We start from the raw sequence: 17,657 nt of genomic DNA, 5'->3' as shown, positions 1-17,657 counted from the left end.
ACTCTGTACATCACTCCTGACCCCTGCACTCTGTACATCACTCCTGACCCCTGCACGCTGTACATCAATCCTGACCCCTGCACTCTGTACATCAATCCTGACCCCTGCACTCTGTACATCACTCCTGACCCCTGCACTCTGTACATCGCTCCTGACCCCTGCACTCTGTACTGTACATCAATCCTGACCCCTGCACTCTGTACATCAATCCTGACCCCTGCACTCCGTACATCGCTCCTGACCCCTGCACTCGGTGTGATCCCCATCCTCCCATCTTTAGTACAGATATAGGAAGGAGGAAAGAAAAATAAGAACTTCCGCGCTATGGACTAAATGGATAGATAAGTGAATAATTAAGTGAGAAAAATGTGTATAAATAAATGAATAAAAAATATGTAGTAAATGTATAAAATATATATATATAGATATATCTAAAAATAGGCTGCAGCCTCCCTGGATGATAGTCCGGAGACTATGCACTGGATATAAAAGGAATAGGGGTGATGGCGCTGCCTATATAATTTAGATATAATAAAAATGTAATAAGCTGTGATGCAAAGTGCCTTAAGCTAAAAACAATAATGTGTAATATTCAAACAATAATATATTCCATAAAAACTTCAATTAAGTGCAAGTGCAAGGTATAAAAGTGCCTGCAGAAAGATTGGAAAGTGACTGGTGCAATAATTGTATGAGCAATAAATAATAATGTGCTAAAAAATATGGTGCTATATAAAGTGAGCTGTTCCACTCATACCACGTGTTGATATGGGGAATAAAAAAGTGCCAACAGAGCAAAAATAGAAAAAAGTTATTATTTTAAAAAAATACAGCTTGCAATGTCCAATAAGGAAAGATCCAGTAGAAAAGTCTATATCATGTGCGGTGACTTCAAAGGCAATAAAGGTGACAGCACTCGGAACAAACCGACACTCTGGTGAAAAGGTGACCCCGTGGTGGGTGGTAAGGTGCTGGGATTCCTTTGATAAAATTGCACACTTACCAGAGACACCCACCCCACACAGGGGTATAGAGCGGGTGTATTTATGGGTCTGGCAACCCGCTCTATACCCCTGTGTGGGGTGGGTGTCTCTGGTAAGTGTGCAATTTTATCAAAGGAATCCCAGCACCTTACCACCCACCACGGGGTCACCTTTTCACCAGAGTGTCGGTTTGTTCCGAGTGCTGTCACCTTTATTGCCTTTGAAGTCACCGCACATGATATAGACTTTTCTACTGGATCTTTCCTTATTGGACATTGCAAGCTGTATTTTTTTAAAATAATAACTTTTTTCTATTTTTGCTCTGTTGGCACTTTTTTATTCCCCATATCAACACGTGGTATGAGTGGAACAGCTCACTTTATATAGCACCATATTTTTTAGCACATTAATATTGCATGTTAAATATTATTTATTGCTCATACAATTATTGCACCAGTCACTTTCCAATCTTTCTGCAGGCACTTTTATACCTTGCACTTGCACTTAATTGAAGTTTTTATGGAATATATTATTGTTTGAGAATTACACATTATTGTTTTTAGCTTAAGGCACTTTGCATCACAGCTTATTACATTTTTATTATATCTGAATTATATAGGCAGCGCCATCACCCCTATTCCTTTTAGATATAGGAAGGAGATCTCATTTGCTGGGTTTTAAATTGTCTTTATTTCCCAATTCCTCTTCAGTCACTTCCTGGTTTGTAGCCTAGGGCACAGTTATGTCATCCATCCCAGGAGACTTCATGGGAGGAGGGGCTTTCTCAGCTAACCACACCCTCCTGCCTGTATGCCTAAGCTAAGGGCAGATGGATTCCAGAAAGGAAATTCTACATGAATCATCGGCCCTTATTCAAGATGGCCACTGCCAGGACCGTGCTAGAGGTGGGGTTTTCAAAGCGATTTCCTAGCAAAATAAAGCATGGAGATATGGATGGAGGGATGGAGACATGGATGGATAGAGGGATGGATGGATGAATAGAGACATGTATGGATAGAGGGATGGATGGATGGATGGATGGATAGAGGGATGGATGGATAGAGGGATAGAGGGATGGATGAATAGAGACATAGATGGATGGATGGATGAATAGAGACATGTATGGATAGAGGGATGGATGGATGGATAGAGGGATGGATGGATAGAGGGATGGATGAATAGAGACATGGATGGATAGAACGATGGATGGAGACATGGATGGAAAGAGGGATGGATGGATGGATAGAGGGATGGATGGATAGAGGGATGGATGGATAGAGGGATGGATGGATAGAGGGATAGAGGGATGGATGAATAGAGACATAGATGGATGGATGGATGAATAGAGACATGTATGGATAGAGGGATGGATGGATGGATAGAGGGATGGATGGATAGAGGGATGGATGAATAGAGACATGGATGGATAGAACGATGGATGGAGACATGGATGGAAAGAGGGATGGATGGATGGATAGAGACATAGATGGATGGATAGATGGATGGATGGATAGATGGATGGATGGATGGATGAATAGAGAAATGGATGAAGGGATGGATGGATGAATAGAGAAATGGATGAAGGGATGGATGGATGAATAGAGAAATGGAGGGATGGATGGATGAATAGAGACATGGATGAAGGGATGGATGGATGGATGGAGGGTGCTCCTGTCAGTATACAGCTTCCTCCAGTCTGGAGATAGGAATGAGATATTATAGCGGATGATGTATGAGAAATGTCACACCGGGGTCAGCTGACTCTGATCACATGACGGGAATATAATTACCGGAGATATCCTAGGAGGCGGGACTATTCTACACCGACAACCCCCGATACAAATCCTGTACAATTATTATCAGTATAAACATCCCATAATACTTCCACACTGACAGAAACAAGAACTGATATCATTAACAATGGGACTGCACCCTAGGAGACATACAATGGGACTGCACCCTAGGAGACATACAAAGGGACTGTACCCTAGGAGACATACAATGGGACTGTACCCTAGGAGACATACAATGGGACTGTACCGTAGGAGACATACAATGGGACTGTACCCATAGGAGACATACAATGGGACTGCACCCTAGGAGACATACAATGGGACTGTACCCTAGGAGGCATACAATGGGACTGTACCCATAGGAGACATACAATGGGACTGCACCCTAGGAGACATACAATTGGACTGTACCCTAGGAGACATACAATGGGACTGTACCCTAGGAGACATACAATGGGACTGCACCCTAGGAGACATACAATGGGACTGTACCGTAGGAGACATACAATGGGACTGTACCCATAGGAGACATACAATGGGACTGTACCCTAGGAGACATACAATGGGACTGTACCCTAGGAGACATACAATGGGACTGCACCCTAGGAGGCATACAATGGGACTATCCCATAGGAGACATACAATGGGACTGTACCCTAGGAGGCATACAATGGGACTGCACCCTAGGAGACATACAATGGGACTGCACCCTAGGAGACATACAATGGGACTGTACCCTAGGAGGCATACAATGGGACTGTACCCTAGGAGACATACAATGGGACTGTACCCTAGGAGGCATACAATGGGACTGTACCCTAGGAGACATACAATGGGACTGTACCCTAGGAGACATACAATGGGACTGTACCCTAGGAGACATACAATGGGACTGTACCCTAGGAGGCATACAATGGGACTGCACCCTAGGAGGCATACAATGGGACTGTACCCTAGGAGACATACAATGGGACTGCACCCTAGGAGGAATACAATGGGACTGCACCCTAGGAGACATACAATGGGACTGCACCCTAGGAGGCATACAATGGGACTGCACCCTAGGAGACATACAATGGGACAGCACCCTAGGAGACATACAATGGGACTGCACCCTAGGAGACATACAATGGGACTGTACCCTAGGAGACATACAATGGGACTGCACCCTAGGAGACATACAATGGGACTGTACCCTAGGAGACATACAATGGGACTGTACCCTAGGAGGAATACAATGGGACTGTACCCTAGGAGACATACAATGGGACTGCACCCTAGGAGGCATACAATGGGACTGCACCCTAGGAGACATACAATGGGACTATCCCATAGGAGACATACAATGGGACTGCACCCTAGGAGACATACAATGGGACTGTACCCTAGGAGACATACAATGGGACTGTACCCATAGGAGACATACAATGGGACTGAACCCTAGGAGACATACAATGGGACTGCACCCTAGGAGACATACAATGGGACTGTACCCATAGGAGACATACAATGGGACTGTACCCTAGGAGACATACAATGGGACTGCACCCTAGGAGACATACAATGGGACTGTACCCTAGGAGACATACAATGGGACTGTACCCATAGGAGACATACAATGGGACTGAACCCTAGGAGACATACAATGGGACTGCACCCTAGGAGACATACAATGGGACTGTACCCATAGGAGACATACAATGGGACTGCACCCTAGGAGACATACAATGGGACTGTACCCTAGGAGACATACAATGGGACTGCACCCTAGGAGACATACAATGGGACTGCACCCTAGGAGGCATACAATGGGACTGTACCCTAGGAGACATACAATGGGACTGCATCCTAGGAGACATACAATGGGACTGTACCCTAGGAGACATACAATAGGACTGTACCCTAGGAGACATATAATGGGACTGTACCCTAGGAGACATACAATGGGACTGTACTCTAGGAGACATACAATGGGACTGTACCCTAGGAGGAATACAATGGGACTGTACCCTAGGAGACATACAATGGGACTGTACTCTAGGAGACATACAATGGGACTGTACCCTAGGAGACATACAATGGGACTGTACCCTAGGAGACATACAATGGGACTGTACCCTAGGAGACATACAATGGGACTGTACCCATAGGAGACATACAATGGGACTGCACCCTAGGAGACATACAATGGGACTGTACCCTAGGAGACATACAATGGGACTGCACCCTAGGAGACATACAATGGGACTGCACCCTAGGAGACATACAATGGGACTGTACCCTAGGAGGCATACAATGGGACTGCACCCTAGGAGACATACAATGGGACTGTACCCTAGGAGACATACAATGGGACTGTACCCATAGGAGACATACAATGGGACTGTACCCTAGGAGACATACAATGGGACTGTACCCTAGGAGACATACAATGGGACTGTACCCATAGGAGACATACAATGGGACTGCACCCTAGGAGACATACAAAGGGACTGTACCCATAGGAGACATACAATGGGACTGCACCCTAGGAGACATACAATGGGACTGCACCCTAGGAGACATACAATTGGACTGTACCCTAGGAGACATACAATGGGACTGCACCCTAGGAGACATACAATGGGACTGTACCCTAGGAGACATACAATGGGACTGTACCCATAGGAGACATACAATGGGACTGTACCCTAGGAGACATACAATGGGACTGCACCCTAGGAGACATACAATGGGACTGTACCCTAGGAGACATACAATGGGACTGTACCCTAGGAGACATACAATGGGACTGCACCCTAGGAGGCATACAATGGGACTGTACCCTAGGAGGTATACAATGGGACTGTACCCTAGGAGGCATACAATGGGACTGTACCCTAGGAGACATACAATGGGACTGCACCCTAGGAGGCATACAATGGGACTATCCCATAGGAGACATACAATGGGACTGTACCCTAGGAGGCATACAATGGGACTGTACCCTAGGAGACATACAATGTGACTGCACCCTAGGAGACATACAATGGGACTGCTCCCTAGGAGGCATACAATGGGACTGCACCCTAGGAGGTATACAATGTGACTGTACCCTAGGAGACATACAATGGGACTGCACCCTAGGAGGTATACAATGGGACTGTACCCTAGGAGACATACAATGGGACTGCACCCTAGGAGGCATACAATGGGACTGTACCCTAGGAGGCATACAATGGGACTGTACCCTAGGAGACATACAATGGGACTGTATCCTAGGAGGCATACAATGGGACTGCACCCTAGGAGGCATACAATGGGACTGTACCCTAGGAGGCATACAATTGGACTGTACCCTAGGAGACATACAATGGGACTGCACCCTAGGAGACATACAATGGGACTGTACCCTAGGAGACATACAATGGGACTGTACCCTAGGAGGCATACAATGGGACTGCACCCTAGGAGACATACAATGGGACTGCACCCTAGGAGACATACAATGGGACTGTACCCTAGGAGACATACAATGGGACTGTACCCTAGGAGACATACAATGGGACTGTACCCTAGGAGGCATACAATGGGACTGTACCCTAGGAGGCATACAATGGGTCGGCACCCTAGGAGACATACAATGGGACTGCACCCTAGGAGGCATACAATGGGACTGTACCCTAGGAGGCATACAATGGGACTGTACCCTAGGAGACATACAATGGGACTGCACCCTAGGAGGCATACAATGGGACTGTACCCTAGGAGGCATACAATTGGACTGCACCCTAGGAGACATACAATGGGACTGTACCCTAGGAGGCATACAATGGGACTGCACCCTAGGAGACATACAATGGGACTGCACCCTAGGAGGCATACAATGGGACTGTACCCTAGGAGGCATACAATGGGACTGTATCCTAGGAGGCATACAATTGGACTGTACCCTAGGAGGCATACAATGGGACTGTACCCTAGGAGACATACAATGGGACTGCACCCTAGGAGGCATACAATGGGACTGTACCCTAGGAGGCATACAATGGGTCGGCACCCTAGGAGACATACAATGGGACTGCACCCTAGGAGGCATACAATGGGACTGTACCCTAGGAGGCATACAATGGGACTGTACCCTAGGAGACATACAATGGGACTGCACCCTAGGAGGCATACAATGGGACTGTACCCTAGGAGGCATACAATTGGACTGTATCCTAGGAGACATACAATGGGACTGTACCCTAGGAGGCATACAATGGGACTGTACCCTAGGAGACATACAATGGGACTGTATCCTAGGAGGCATACAATTGGACTGTACCCTAGGAGGCATACAATGGGACTGTACCCTAGGAGACATACAATGGGACTGTATCCTATGAGACATACAATGGGACTGTATCCTAGGAGGCATACAATGGGACTGTACCCTAGGAGGCATACAATGGGACTGTACCCTAGGAGACATACAATGGGACTGTGTAATGTTCCGGTACCTTTGGTACCCTAAATTACTCTTTTGACAAGTGTATGCGCCCCACCATTCTCTTTTGGAAAGGTGCGCATACACCTTTAAGAAGCTGTCATCACTCAGCGCCGGACTAGATGGCTATTTAAATCGCCGGTTCTCACTCACATGTGTTCGTTCAAACACCCTTACCTGGATGCTAACCTTGCTTGAAGCTTCCATGCTTGCAAGCTTACCTCGCTGACGGAACCTCGCTGCGCTGATCCCTGTATCCCGCTTCCGGATCATCCGCTCCTCCTGAACCAACCTTCGGCTGTATTGCTATTAGTGCTAAGTACCCCGCAGGGGAACCCTCTATAAACTTATACTAAGCTTACACTATCTAGCTCTGCATAGTAAAGACTATTTATCACATCTGCATATCTAGATTGCTAGCTCTTAAGACTACTGCTACTTATTCCTGCACTGGGTTGATCTCTCTTGTATGTCCACCTGCTACTCTGTCATCTGCTACCATACATGATTGCTAAACCTACCTGCATCCATCTGCTACTGTCTTACCTTCAAGTGTGTCACCTACCACCTCCACTCAACCTGTCTCTTAAATCTTCATCACTGTGTTACTACATACATAAAGTCACTCTAGGAACCAGCTTGTTGAGTGTGTGTATTTACTAGCTGAAGTAAGACCTTCCACACATGATGAGTCATTGAGGTTGGGAATGGTATCTCAGCATCTCTCTTACATGACTACTGAAGTGGAATATTTCTGCAGCTGAAAATCCACACCATACATGAAACGCAGGAGCGTTACAGACTGTACCCTAGGAGGCATACAATGGGACTGTACCCTAGGAGGAATACAATGGGACTGTACCCTAGGAGGAATACAATGGGACTGTACCCTAGGAGACATACAATGGGACTGTACCCTAGGAGACATACAATGGGAATGTACCCTAGGAGACATACAATGGGAATGTACCCTAGGAGACATACAATGGGACTGTACCCTAGGAGACATACAATGGGACTATCCCCTAGGAGGCATACTGTGGCAAACACAGCCACTGTATACTGTCCTTCGTGTATGCATTATGTTTATTGCATGTGTATACATTTAAGAACCAAGTGTTTGTAGTGTGGTTTGTGTGGAGAGAGTGAGAACTTTTTCACTTGGGACGATCATATTTCTGAGCAGTGTCCCTCAGGAGATGGGTGGGGATGTATTGCAGATGGCTAGAAATGGTAGAAGTGTTTTGTGAATACCTGCATTCCATTGTCCTATTGTTCCTGTCTGCCTTGTAAGCTTATTATGGGATGTGTGTTTGTGTGGAATGGCTCAAAGAGGGAGGGGTTTTGGCAGAGTGTAGATCTCTTGTGTTTTCAATAAACGATTCATTCGAGTTGACTCCCAGCCTATGTGTCGTCTAGTTCTTAGGAGGGAAGAATGGTATAACGCTACCTGGATTGTTGCATGCTGTACCTGCCTATTTGGATTATTACCTGTTTTCCTGTCTACCAGCGGAGACCCTGTAGATTGGACTACCCCTCCGCTACAACTGGTGGCAAGCGACAGGATTGCAAACCGCACAGCAGATCCACTATCGGCAGTAACTACCGAAGAAAGAGGAGAGGCAGCAGCACAACGGAACGAGCCATTCGGATAAAACCAGCATTCGGGAAATATGTCAAAGTATACGAACGCTTGGTGAATGGAGGTGAACTATGCAGCATTGAAAAGAACTACATTGAAGGAATTATTGCAAGCTAGAGGGGGAAACGCCAGCCGCAAAACAAAAGCGACCCTTGTAGCAGAGCTCATGGAGGGAGACAGAGCAACCCCTGCAGCGGGCCCACAGGAGGCAGAACGCAGAGAATTTGACAAGGAGCTACAGAGCAGACTGGCCTACTACCCAGAGCCCCACTCAAGAGAAATACTGGACCGGCTGATGGCGGACGTACAGGAATACCTGGTGGTCAAACATCAAGCAAGTCAGCGAGCCGGGGAGAGAGCTCCAACGCTTGTCCACATTACCCAGGTGAAGCCCAAGATTCCGTACCAGGCGTTTAAAAGCTATACCGAAACCGACGGCGAGGTAGATGATTACCTACAAGATTTTGAAAGGTTATGCCACCTGCACAATATCAGTGCGGAGGATCGAATACCCCTACTGGCAGGGAGACTATCTGGTCGTGCAGCAGAGGCATACCGTGCCGTACCCGACGAGGACAGTACAGACTATGCCAAGGTGAAGAAAGCCATTCTAACTAGGTATGCGATTACCTCAGAGGCCTACCGCCTAAAGTTCCGAGATATTAAAAAGCTCACCAGAGACACTCACACAGAATGGGTGCAAAAGGCAGTGGCAAAAGGATGGTTGGAAGCCACCCAAGTCAACACCCTAGAAGACCTGCTCCAGCTAATGGTAATGGAGCAGTTCTTTAACGGGATACCCGCTCATCTGCAGAATTGGGTGCGAGATCAGAAACCACACACTCTACAAGACGCAGCCAAGTTAGCGGATGAGTTCCAAGATACCAGGAGGGAACAGCGCACTCAACCAAGAGCAGCCTATGGACCTACAGCACCAGTACCAGCCGTAACCGCAGCCGTCCCAGCACGCTCGGGGGTAAGCGATAACACCTACACCCCCAGGTATCAAGCTAGCCCCCCGATACGATGCCACACCTGCAACCAGCAGGGACATATGCAGCAGGACTGCCTCCGCAACCGACCACGGCCCAGCTGGAATACCCCGGCAACCAACAACCGAGCAGCGGTTTATTGTGCCCAAGCGGAACCCTACAGAGTACCCGAGGTCCCAGCTTCCACCGAGGAACCTCTGGGTACGCTACATGAAGTCAACCCTATCCAAGCGGCTTCTGACAACCGCATAGGGCACCGACAAGAGGTACAGATGGAGGGGAGAAAGGTACAGGGGTTGCAAGACTCTGGAGCTACTATAACGCTGGTCCACAACCACCTAGTACCCAAGGGCAACCTCACAGGGGAGTGTGAGGCAGTACGTGTAGCAGGGGGAGCGATCTACAAGATCCCCACTGCCAAGGTACACCTGAATTGGGGAGCGGGGAATGGGAATGGGAATGTGGAGGTGGGCATGATGCAGGATTTACCCGCATACGTTATTTTGGGCAACGACCTGGGGGAGCTGACTTCAGCTTTTGTTCCCCAATCTACCATCCACGAAGCTTATCCGGTTGTGACCCGGCAGCAGGCTCGCACCACAGGACCACTACTACCACAGATGGGGCGAAACTCCTCCAAACACCAGACACCCAGATACCCGTCCCGCAGTGGGGTACAGTGCCACAGGTGCAAGCAGTTTGGGCACTATCGACGAGACTGTACCCAGAGCAGGACCCAAGCTGATGGATCCGACCAGGGCCACCTCCTTCAGCACGGACAATGGTCCCCTACTATCCCACAGAGGTTCCCCCAGTCGTACCCAGGTTCAAACACAACGAGGAGCAATGGGGTACCCTTCATGAAGCTAACCCGGTGCAAGCCGCTACGGAGAACCAACAGCACCATCTACAATCGGTCCAGTTAAATGGAATGCCCGCTCAAGGTCTCCGAGACACGGGAGCCACTCTCACCTTGGTCAAGCGACACCTGGTCCCAGATGCCGCCCGAACCGGAGGCTCAGCAGTGGTACGGATGGCAGGGGGAGCAGTACACCGACTACCCACTGCGAGGGTCCACTTGAATTGGGGTGCCGGGTCAGGTCTGATTGCGTTCCTGCCAGTCCAGATCCCAGGCCAACATCACGGAGACCTACTGGCCTTCTGAGGTCCAGACGCTTCAATGTTTGGATTAAGAACAGTATTGAGCCCGTTTGGAGAAGATGGCAGAGAACAACCCGTAACCTACTTGAGCAGAGAGCTTCTCCCCAGGGAATGAAGCTTCAGCCCTCCTTGTATGGACAACAGTTCACCCTACTCACGGATTACAACCCATTGGTGTGGCTAAACCGAGCGGCAGGGGACAATGCCCGATTGTTGCGCTGGAGTTTGGCGTTACAACCGTATGACTTTACTATTCACTACCGCCCCGGAAAACAGAATGGCAATGCTGACGGGTTATCGCGACAGACTGAACTGGAAAAATGATCTGTGAGTACTCCTCCGGACATCCCCAAGCCGATCCGTTAAGATCAGACTGTGTATGCCGGCTTGGTTCTGGGGGAGCATTGTGGCAAACACAGCCACTGTATATTGTCCTTCATGTATGCATTATGTTTATTGCATGTGTATACATTTAAGAACCAAGTGTTTGTAGTGTGGTTTGGGTTGAGAGAGTGAGAACTCTTTCACTTGGGACTATCATATTTCTGAGCAGTGTCCCTCAGGAGATGTGTGGGGTGGGGGTTTGTTATTGTTAAATACCTGCATTCTATTGTCTTATTGTTTCTGTCTGGCAGAGTAAGGTTATTATGGGATTTTCAGCTTTGTGTGTGGAATGTCTCGAAGAGGGAGGGGTTTTGGCAGAGTGTAGATCCCTTGTGTTTTCAATAAACAAGGCATTCTAGTTTTGACTCCCAACCTGTGTGTTTCGTGTAGTCTTTGGGAGGGAAGAATGGTATAACGCTACCTGGATTGTTGCATGCTGTACCTGCCTATTTGGAATATTACCTGTTTTCCTGTCTATCAGCGGAGTCCCTTTAGATTAAACTTCTTCTCCACTACACATACAATGGGACTGTACCCTAGGAGGAATACAATGGGACTATGCCATAGGAGGCATACAATGGGACTGTACCCTAGGAGACATACAATGGGACTGCACCCTAGGAGGCATACAATGGGACTGTACCCTAGGAGGCATACAATGGGACTGTACCCTAGGAGGCATGCAATGGGACTGTACCCTAGGAGGCATACAATGGGACTGTACCCTAGGAGACATACAATGGGACTGCACCCTAGGAGACATACAATGGGACTGTACCCTAGGAGACATACAATGGGACTGTACCCTAGGAGGCATACAATGGGACTGCACCCTAGGAGGCATACAATGGGACTGTACCCTAGGAGGCATACAATGGGACTGTACCCTAGGAGGCATACAATGGGACTGTACCCTAGGAGGCATACAATGGGACTGTACCCTAGGAGGCATACAATGGGACTGTACCCTAGGAGACATACAATGGGACTGTACCCTAGGAGGCATACAATGGGACTGTACCCTAGGAGACATACAATGGGACTGCACCCTAGGAGACATACAATGGGACTGTACCCTAGGAGGAATAGTGAGACTCTCCTTCCAGAAGGCCTGTTCACATTTGGTATTCCACTGAGCTTGAATAGATTCTTTGAAAGTCCTTTCTTTGACGTCTCAATATTCTGTGGTGACAAACCCTCTTCCTCAGTCTCTTTCTGCAGCAACTCATTTAAAGGTTTGGCTATCTGTGAAAAATTCTTCACAAACCTTCTGTAATAGGAGCAGAATCCTAAGAAGAATCTCAATTCAGTCACATTGGTGGGCCTCGGCCAAGTAGTGACAGCATCCAAGTTCTTTGGGTCAGTGGACACCCCTGCTGCAGACACCACTAGGGATGATCGAACTTTTGAAAAGTTCGGTTCGGCCAGAACATCCGAACTTCCCGAAAGTTCAGAACCCCATTGAAATCAATGGGACCCGAACTTCGGTAATCAAAAAACACAATTTTTAAGCCCTAAAACCCAATAAATGCCCCTAAAAAGTGCCTAGGGATCTGGGTCATGCCCCATTAACTATTAATCACACAAAAAAGTTCTTAAAAATTGTCAATTTTGATAAAAAAGCCAATTATTGAAAAAAAAAAGATTTATTTTTTCATTTTGACTTTGGATTTAGTATCTGGGGGGGGTCTAAAAAGTGTACATGTGAAGTTTCAGCTCTGTAGCATGTCCAGAACCATGAAAAAAAAAAAAGATAATTTTTCAGTAGAACAGGGATGTCGGACCCTCCTTTAACACCTATATGATCTTTTTTTTTCTGGTTCTGGACATGCTACAGAGCTGAAACTTCACAGGTACACCTTTTAGACCCCCCAGACACAAAATCACACAAAAAAAGTTTCTATATATATATATATATATATATATATATATATATATATATATAAAGGTGTCTATATACATATAATTATGTGTGTATATATACCACTATACACAAGTTCAGATGTTTTGCCTGCCTCAAAAGAACCCCAAAAAATGCCAAAAAAACGCTAGCGTCAAAAAAAAAAAATGCCCAGGTGTGTTTTTGCTGGCATTTTTTGGGGGTTTTTGGAGGCAGGCAAAACATCAGAACTTGTGCACAGTACCACTATACACAAGTTCAGATGATTTTCCTGACTGCAAAGAACCCAAAAAAATGCCTTTTTTTTTATTAAACCGGCAAGGTGTGAAAACCGAGAAGAGAAGCTAACCCCCTGAGCTGAAAGTTTTCTAATACAAACGATCTTTTTTTTTTATGGTTCTGGACATGCTACAGAGCTGAAACTTCACATGTACACTTTTTAGACCCCCCAGATCTGAAATAAAAATCAAAAAATCTCTCTTTTTTTTAATTTTTTCAATAATTGGCTTTTTTTATCAAAAATGACAATTTTTAAGAACTTTTTTTGTGTGATTTTGTGTCTGGGGGTCTAAAAGGTGTACCTGTGAAGTTTCAGCTCTGTAGCATGTCCAGAACCAGAAAAAAAAGGATTGTATGTATTAGAAAACTTTCAGCTCAGGGGGTTAGCTTCTCTCCTCGGTTTTCACACCTTGCAGGTTTCAAAGCAGGCATTTTTGTGGGTTCTTTGCAGTCAGGAAAAACATCTGAACTTGTGTATAGTGGTTCTGTGCACAAGTTCTGATGTTTTGCCTGCCTCCAAAACCCCCCAAAAAATGCCAGCAAAAACACACCTGGGCATTTTTTTTTTTGACGCTAGCGTTTTTTTGGCATTTTTTGGGGTTCTTTTGAGGCAGGCAAAACATCTGAACTTGTGTATAGTGGTATATATACACACATAATTATATGTATATAGACACCTAGACATATATAGGTGTGATAGTAGCAGAAATATATTACTGTAAATGATTTCATTAGCGCAAGCATTTATTTCTGCTACTATCACACCTATATATGTCTAGGGGTATATATACGGACATATATTTGTATATATACCCCCTATACACATGTTCAGATGTCATGTCTGACATCAAACATGTCCTCAAAAAAGCACTGGCAGTGGCAACCCCTGCAGCATAAAAAATGCTTGGCTGGTGAGAAGCCATATTCCTGTGCCGAAGCAATTCAGAGAAATGATCATTTCTCTATAGCGGTCACCCTGCTATGGAGGGGTTTGGTCACCCTGCCATAGCAGTCACTGCCAGTTAACCCTACACTACACTACGGCCCCCTTACACTTAACACTTTCCCTACAGAAACTAAATTTTTGAAGCTCACTTAAGTGTAAAGGAGCACTCTAACTACACTAGATATCCCTTTCCTCACACTAATAAATGCTAAATGACACTTTTAAAGTTAAATTAACAGAACTGCTTCCACTCTCTTCCATGTCCAGTATAACAATGCTAGGAATATGGTGGGGGCGATCTTATATACTGGGGGGCGTATTCACTAATGATTGGTCTAGGGACCCCCTAGTCACTCCAATCACATTCCTAGCATTCTCCTGCCCCCCTCAATTGGCTTTTGCTAATGGTTCTGGTCCAATCACGGGCTTTTAAAGCCCATTTCTTGAAGCATTGCATTTTGGTCGGTTCTGGTTGCCGAATTCCAAACTTTTTGGGCAAAAAGTTCTAAATTCGGCCGAACCTCGAACACCCAATGTTCGGGCCGAACCGTTCGATCATCCCTAGACACCACATGACCCAAATAGGTAATAGACGTTTGTTAAAACTGACATTTCTCCAGGCATAACTTCAACCCCTCCTCATAAAGCCTTTGAAATACCTTCTCCAAGTGAGCCTCGTGTTCTTCCAAAGTCTTTCCAAAAACGATAATGTTGTCTAGATATACAAGGACTTCAATTAGATGCATGTCCCCCACAGTATTCTCCAAGTCGCTGAAAGGTTGCTGGGGCTCCGGCCAATCCTTGTGGCATGCAATTGAACTCGAAAAACCCCAACGGGCTGATGAAGGCAGTCTTTTCTCTATCCTCTGGGTGCATTGGTATTTGATAGTAAAAAATATATAAATAACCGCGCTAGTGCCAAAATAAATAAAGTAAAGCAGCAACTTCAAGTGTGACAGCACTCAAATCGACATAAATATAAAAAAGTCATGCTAAAAGTAGATATGATGATAGTGTCCAAAGTAGTAAATAAGATGGTCAAAAGACCAAAAAAATGTGGATATCAAGTAAAAAGTGTCCAAAAAAATATTGATGTTCGTCCATTATTCATCCATAAATGGAAAATACAGGTAAAGTTGAAATATCCACAGTAAATGGCCAATAAGTAATCTGCTTACTAGATATCAGTAAGTAAAACGCCTGTAAACTGGTCAAACCAGTCCAAAGGACCAGGATGTCTTCATAACGATGGCTGCTTGAACACAGGACCACTTATATGCTTGCAGTGATGTCCCCCAGGCAGTTGAGGTGAATATACAATAACCACGCATCACCAATTCATGGAATGATAGATATAAACGCCATAGCATAAAACCAACTAACAAATAATAAAAAGTGTAGAAAAAAGATACACTCACAAATAATAGGAGTGTGTTAACCCGTATAGGTATGAAAATTCACCACTGTGCAAATGACACACACGTGCAGGTACTCCTTACCAGAGGCTAATATGTAAAAAGCTATAAGCCACCGTCTGGAATAGGTGTGTGCTTTTCAGAAAGTGCCTTCAGAAAGTGCAGGTAACCAAAGAGCTAGTAATAATCCACCACCAGTATATAAGCTCCTTACCAGATACTAGTGAGGACTGCACGTATATCCAACGGGCAATCAAATACTAGGTATGATATCCGGAGAGACTCAGAAGAACTTGAGATGCATCATGACAGATGTTGGTTCAAAAAAAAAAGGGGGCCCGGGAGTGCATCAGCAATATGAAATAAAAGATGGGGACGCCATAGCATAAAACCCACAAACATTTAATATATAAATTAAAAATACACTCACACAGGTAGCAGAATGTACGCCTTCAGTAAAGGAAACAATGCCGCCGGCCGGTCGGCTATCTCACCCGTACTTCCTGGACGCAGGGGGTGACGTCAGCACGCCGTGACCCGACGCGTTTAGTCACAGATGACGTTATCAAAGGTACAGGCGGCGTGCGATTTTTACTTTTTACGCTATAAACAAAAAAAGAGCGTTTATTTTGAAAAAATAACAATATTTTTCACATTTTTTCATATGAAATTCCCCCCCAAAAAATGTAAAAATCTAAATTTTTTTTACATTTTTGGCCAATTTGTTTTCTGCTACATATGTTTGGTAAAAAAAATCACAATAAGTGTATTTTGATTGGTTTACGCAAAAGTTATTGCGTTTACTAACTACGGGAAAGATTTCTGTAATTTTTGGTGTTTTTTTTTTAACGCGTAATGGCGGCGATCTGCGATTTTTTTTTTGCGGGACTGCGACATTGCGGCGGACAGATCGGACCCTTGACTGACATTTTTGACACTTTTGGGGGTACCAGTGACATTACTGCAGTAATCAGTGCTATAAATATGCCCTGTTACTGTAAAAATGACACTGGCAGGGAAGGGGTTAATTTTATTGGAGAGGGAGGGGTTAATGTATGCCTGGTGCTTACTGACGTGTGTGGGGGGAGGGGACTGAGTGACACAAGGACAGATCCAGGGTTCAGCTATGCTGAAAAGTCCAATCTGTCACTCCCTGTCACTGAGGAGATCCGCCCGCTCTGTTTACACAGGCGGGCGGATCTCCAAACTTGATTCCCCGACGATCGGGGAAGAGCAGCGGCGATTGCCGCTGCTCCTCCCCTGGCCCGACTCCCGCTGTGACTGAAAACAGCGGGAGCAAGCCTCTGGCGGCGCGCGCGCGCCGCCCACAGGGGGCGGGGTCTAGCGACGTAGGTCTACGTCGCTGGACGATAACGAGCCACATTGCTGCAGTAGCAGCATTGTGAGCAGTGGTAAAGCGGTTAACAGCTCTTTTACCCCATGACTCTTCTCTTCCAGCAGAGCTTCTTCTTCTCTTACCTCCCGCATAAGTTCAGGGTAGGTAGGGGTATCCTTAACTTCTCTCAGTAGCAGTTTTAGACAATAGGATGATTGGGCCGAGCCCCTTGTAGTACCCGGTCCATTCATACCCGGTCAGCCTCTTTAGGGTCAACGCCTTTCCTCAGGAGAATCTGGTGTGGCATCTTATCAACTCGGGAGATGTATTCTGACAACTTCTCCCCTCTCTGGTG

The 17,657-nt window shown here is 46.1% G+C and overlaps 3 protein-coding genes across 3 annotated transcripts in view; 2 read left to right on the top strand and 1 right to left on the bottom strand.

The window, feature by feature from the left end:
- LOC309556128 (uncharacterized protein) overlaps window positions 1-17,657 on the bottom strand; it is a 419,953-nt gene that overhangs the window by 291,436 nt on the left and 110,860 nt on the right. The gene's annotated exons all lie outside the window — the stretch shown is intronic.
- The window catches only part of LOC309556620 (acid-sensing ion channel 1C-like), a gene marked incomplete at its 5' end in the record, with an annotated part of 83,143 nt that overhangs the window by 7,668 nt on the left and 57,818 nt on the right, over window positions 1-17,657 (top strand). The gene's annotated exons all lie outside the window — the stretch shown is intronic.
- On the top strand, window positions 8,948-17,456 carry LOC309555665 (uncharacterized protein; the record flags this gene model as incomplete). The annotated part of the gene is made up of 2 exons (XM_082257697.1): window positions 8,948-10,550; window positions 17,425-17,456. 2 exons carry the CDS (start codon window positions 8,948-8,950, stop codon window positions 17,454-17,456), a joined length of 1,635 nt encoding a protein of 544 aa, XP_082113823.1.

The sequence above is a fragment of the Pelophylax lessonae genome (assembly GCF_965119305.1).
Source record: "Pelophylax lessonae genome assembly, chromosome: 5".
In the NCBI taxonomy this organism is placed as follows: domain Eukaryota; kingdom Metazoa; phylum Chordata; class Amphibia; order Anura; family Ranidae; genus Pelophylax; species Pelophylax lessonae.
The sequence above is the reverse complement of the archived record's forward strand: the minus strand, read 5'-3'. Positions and strand labels throughout refer to the sequence as shown.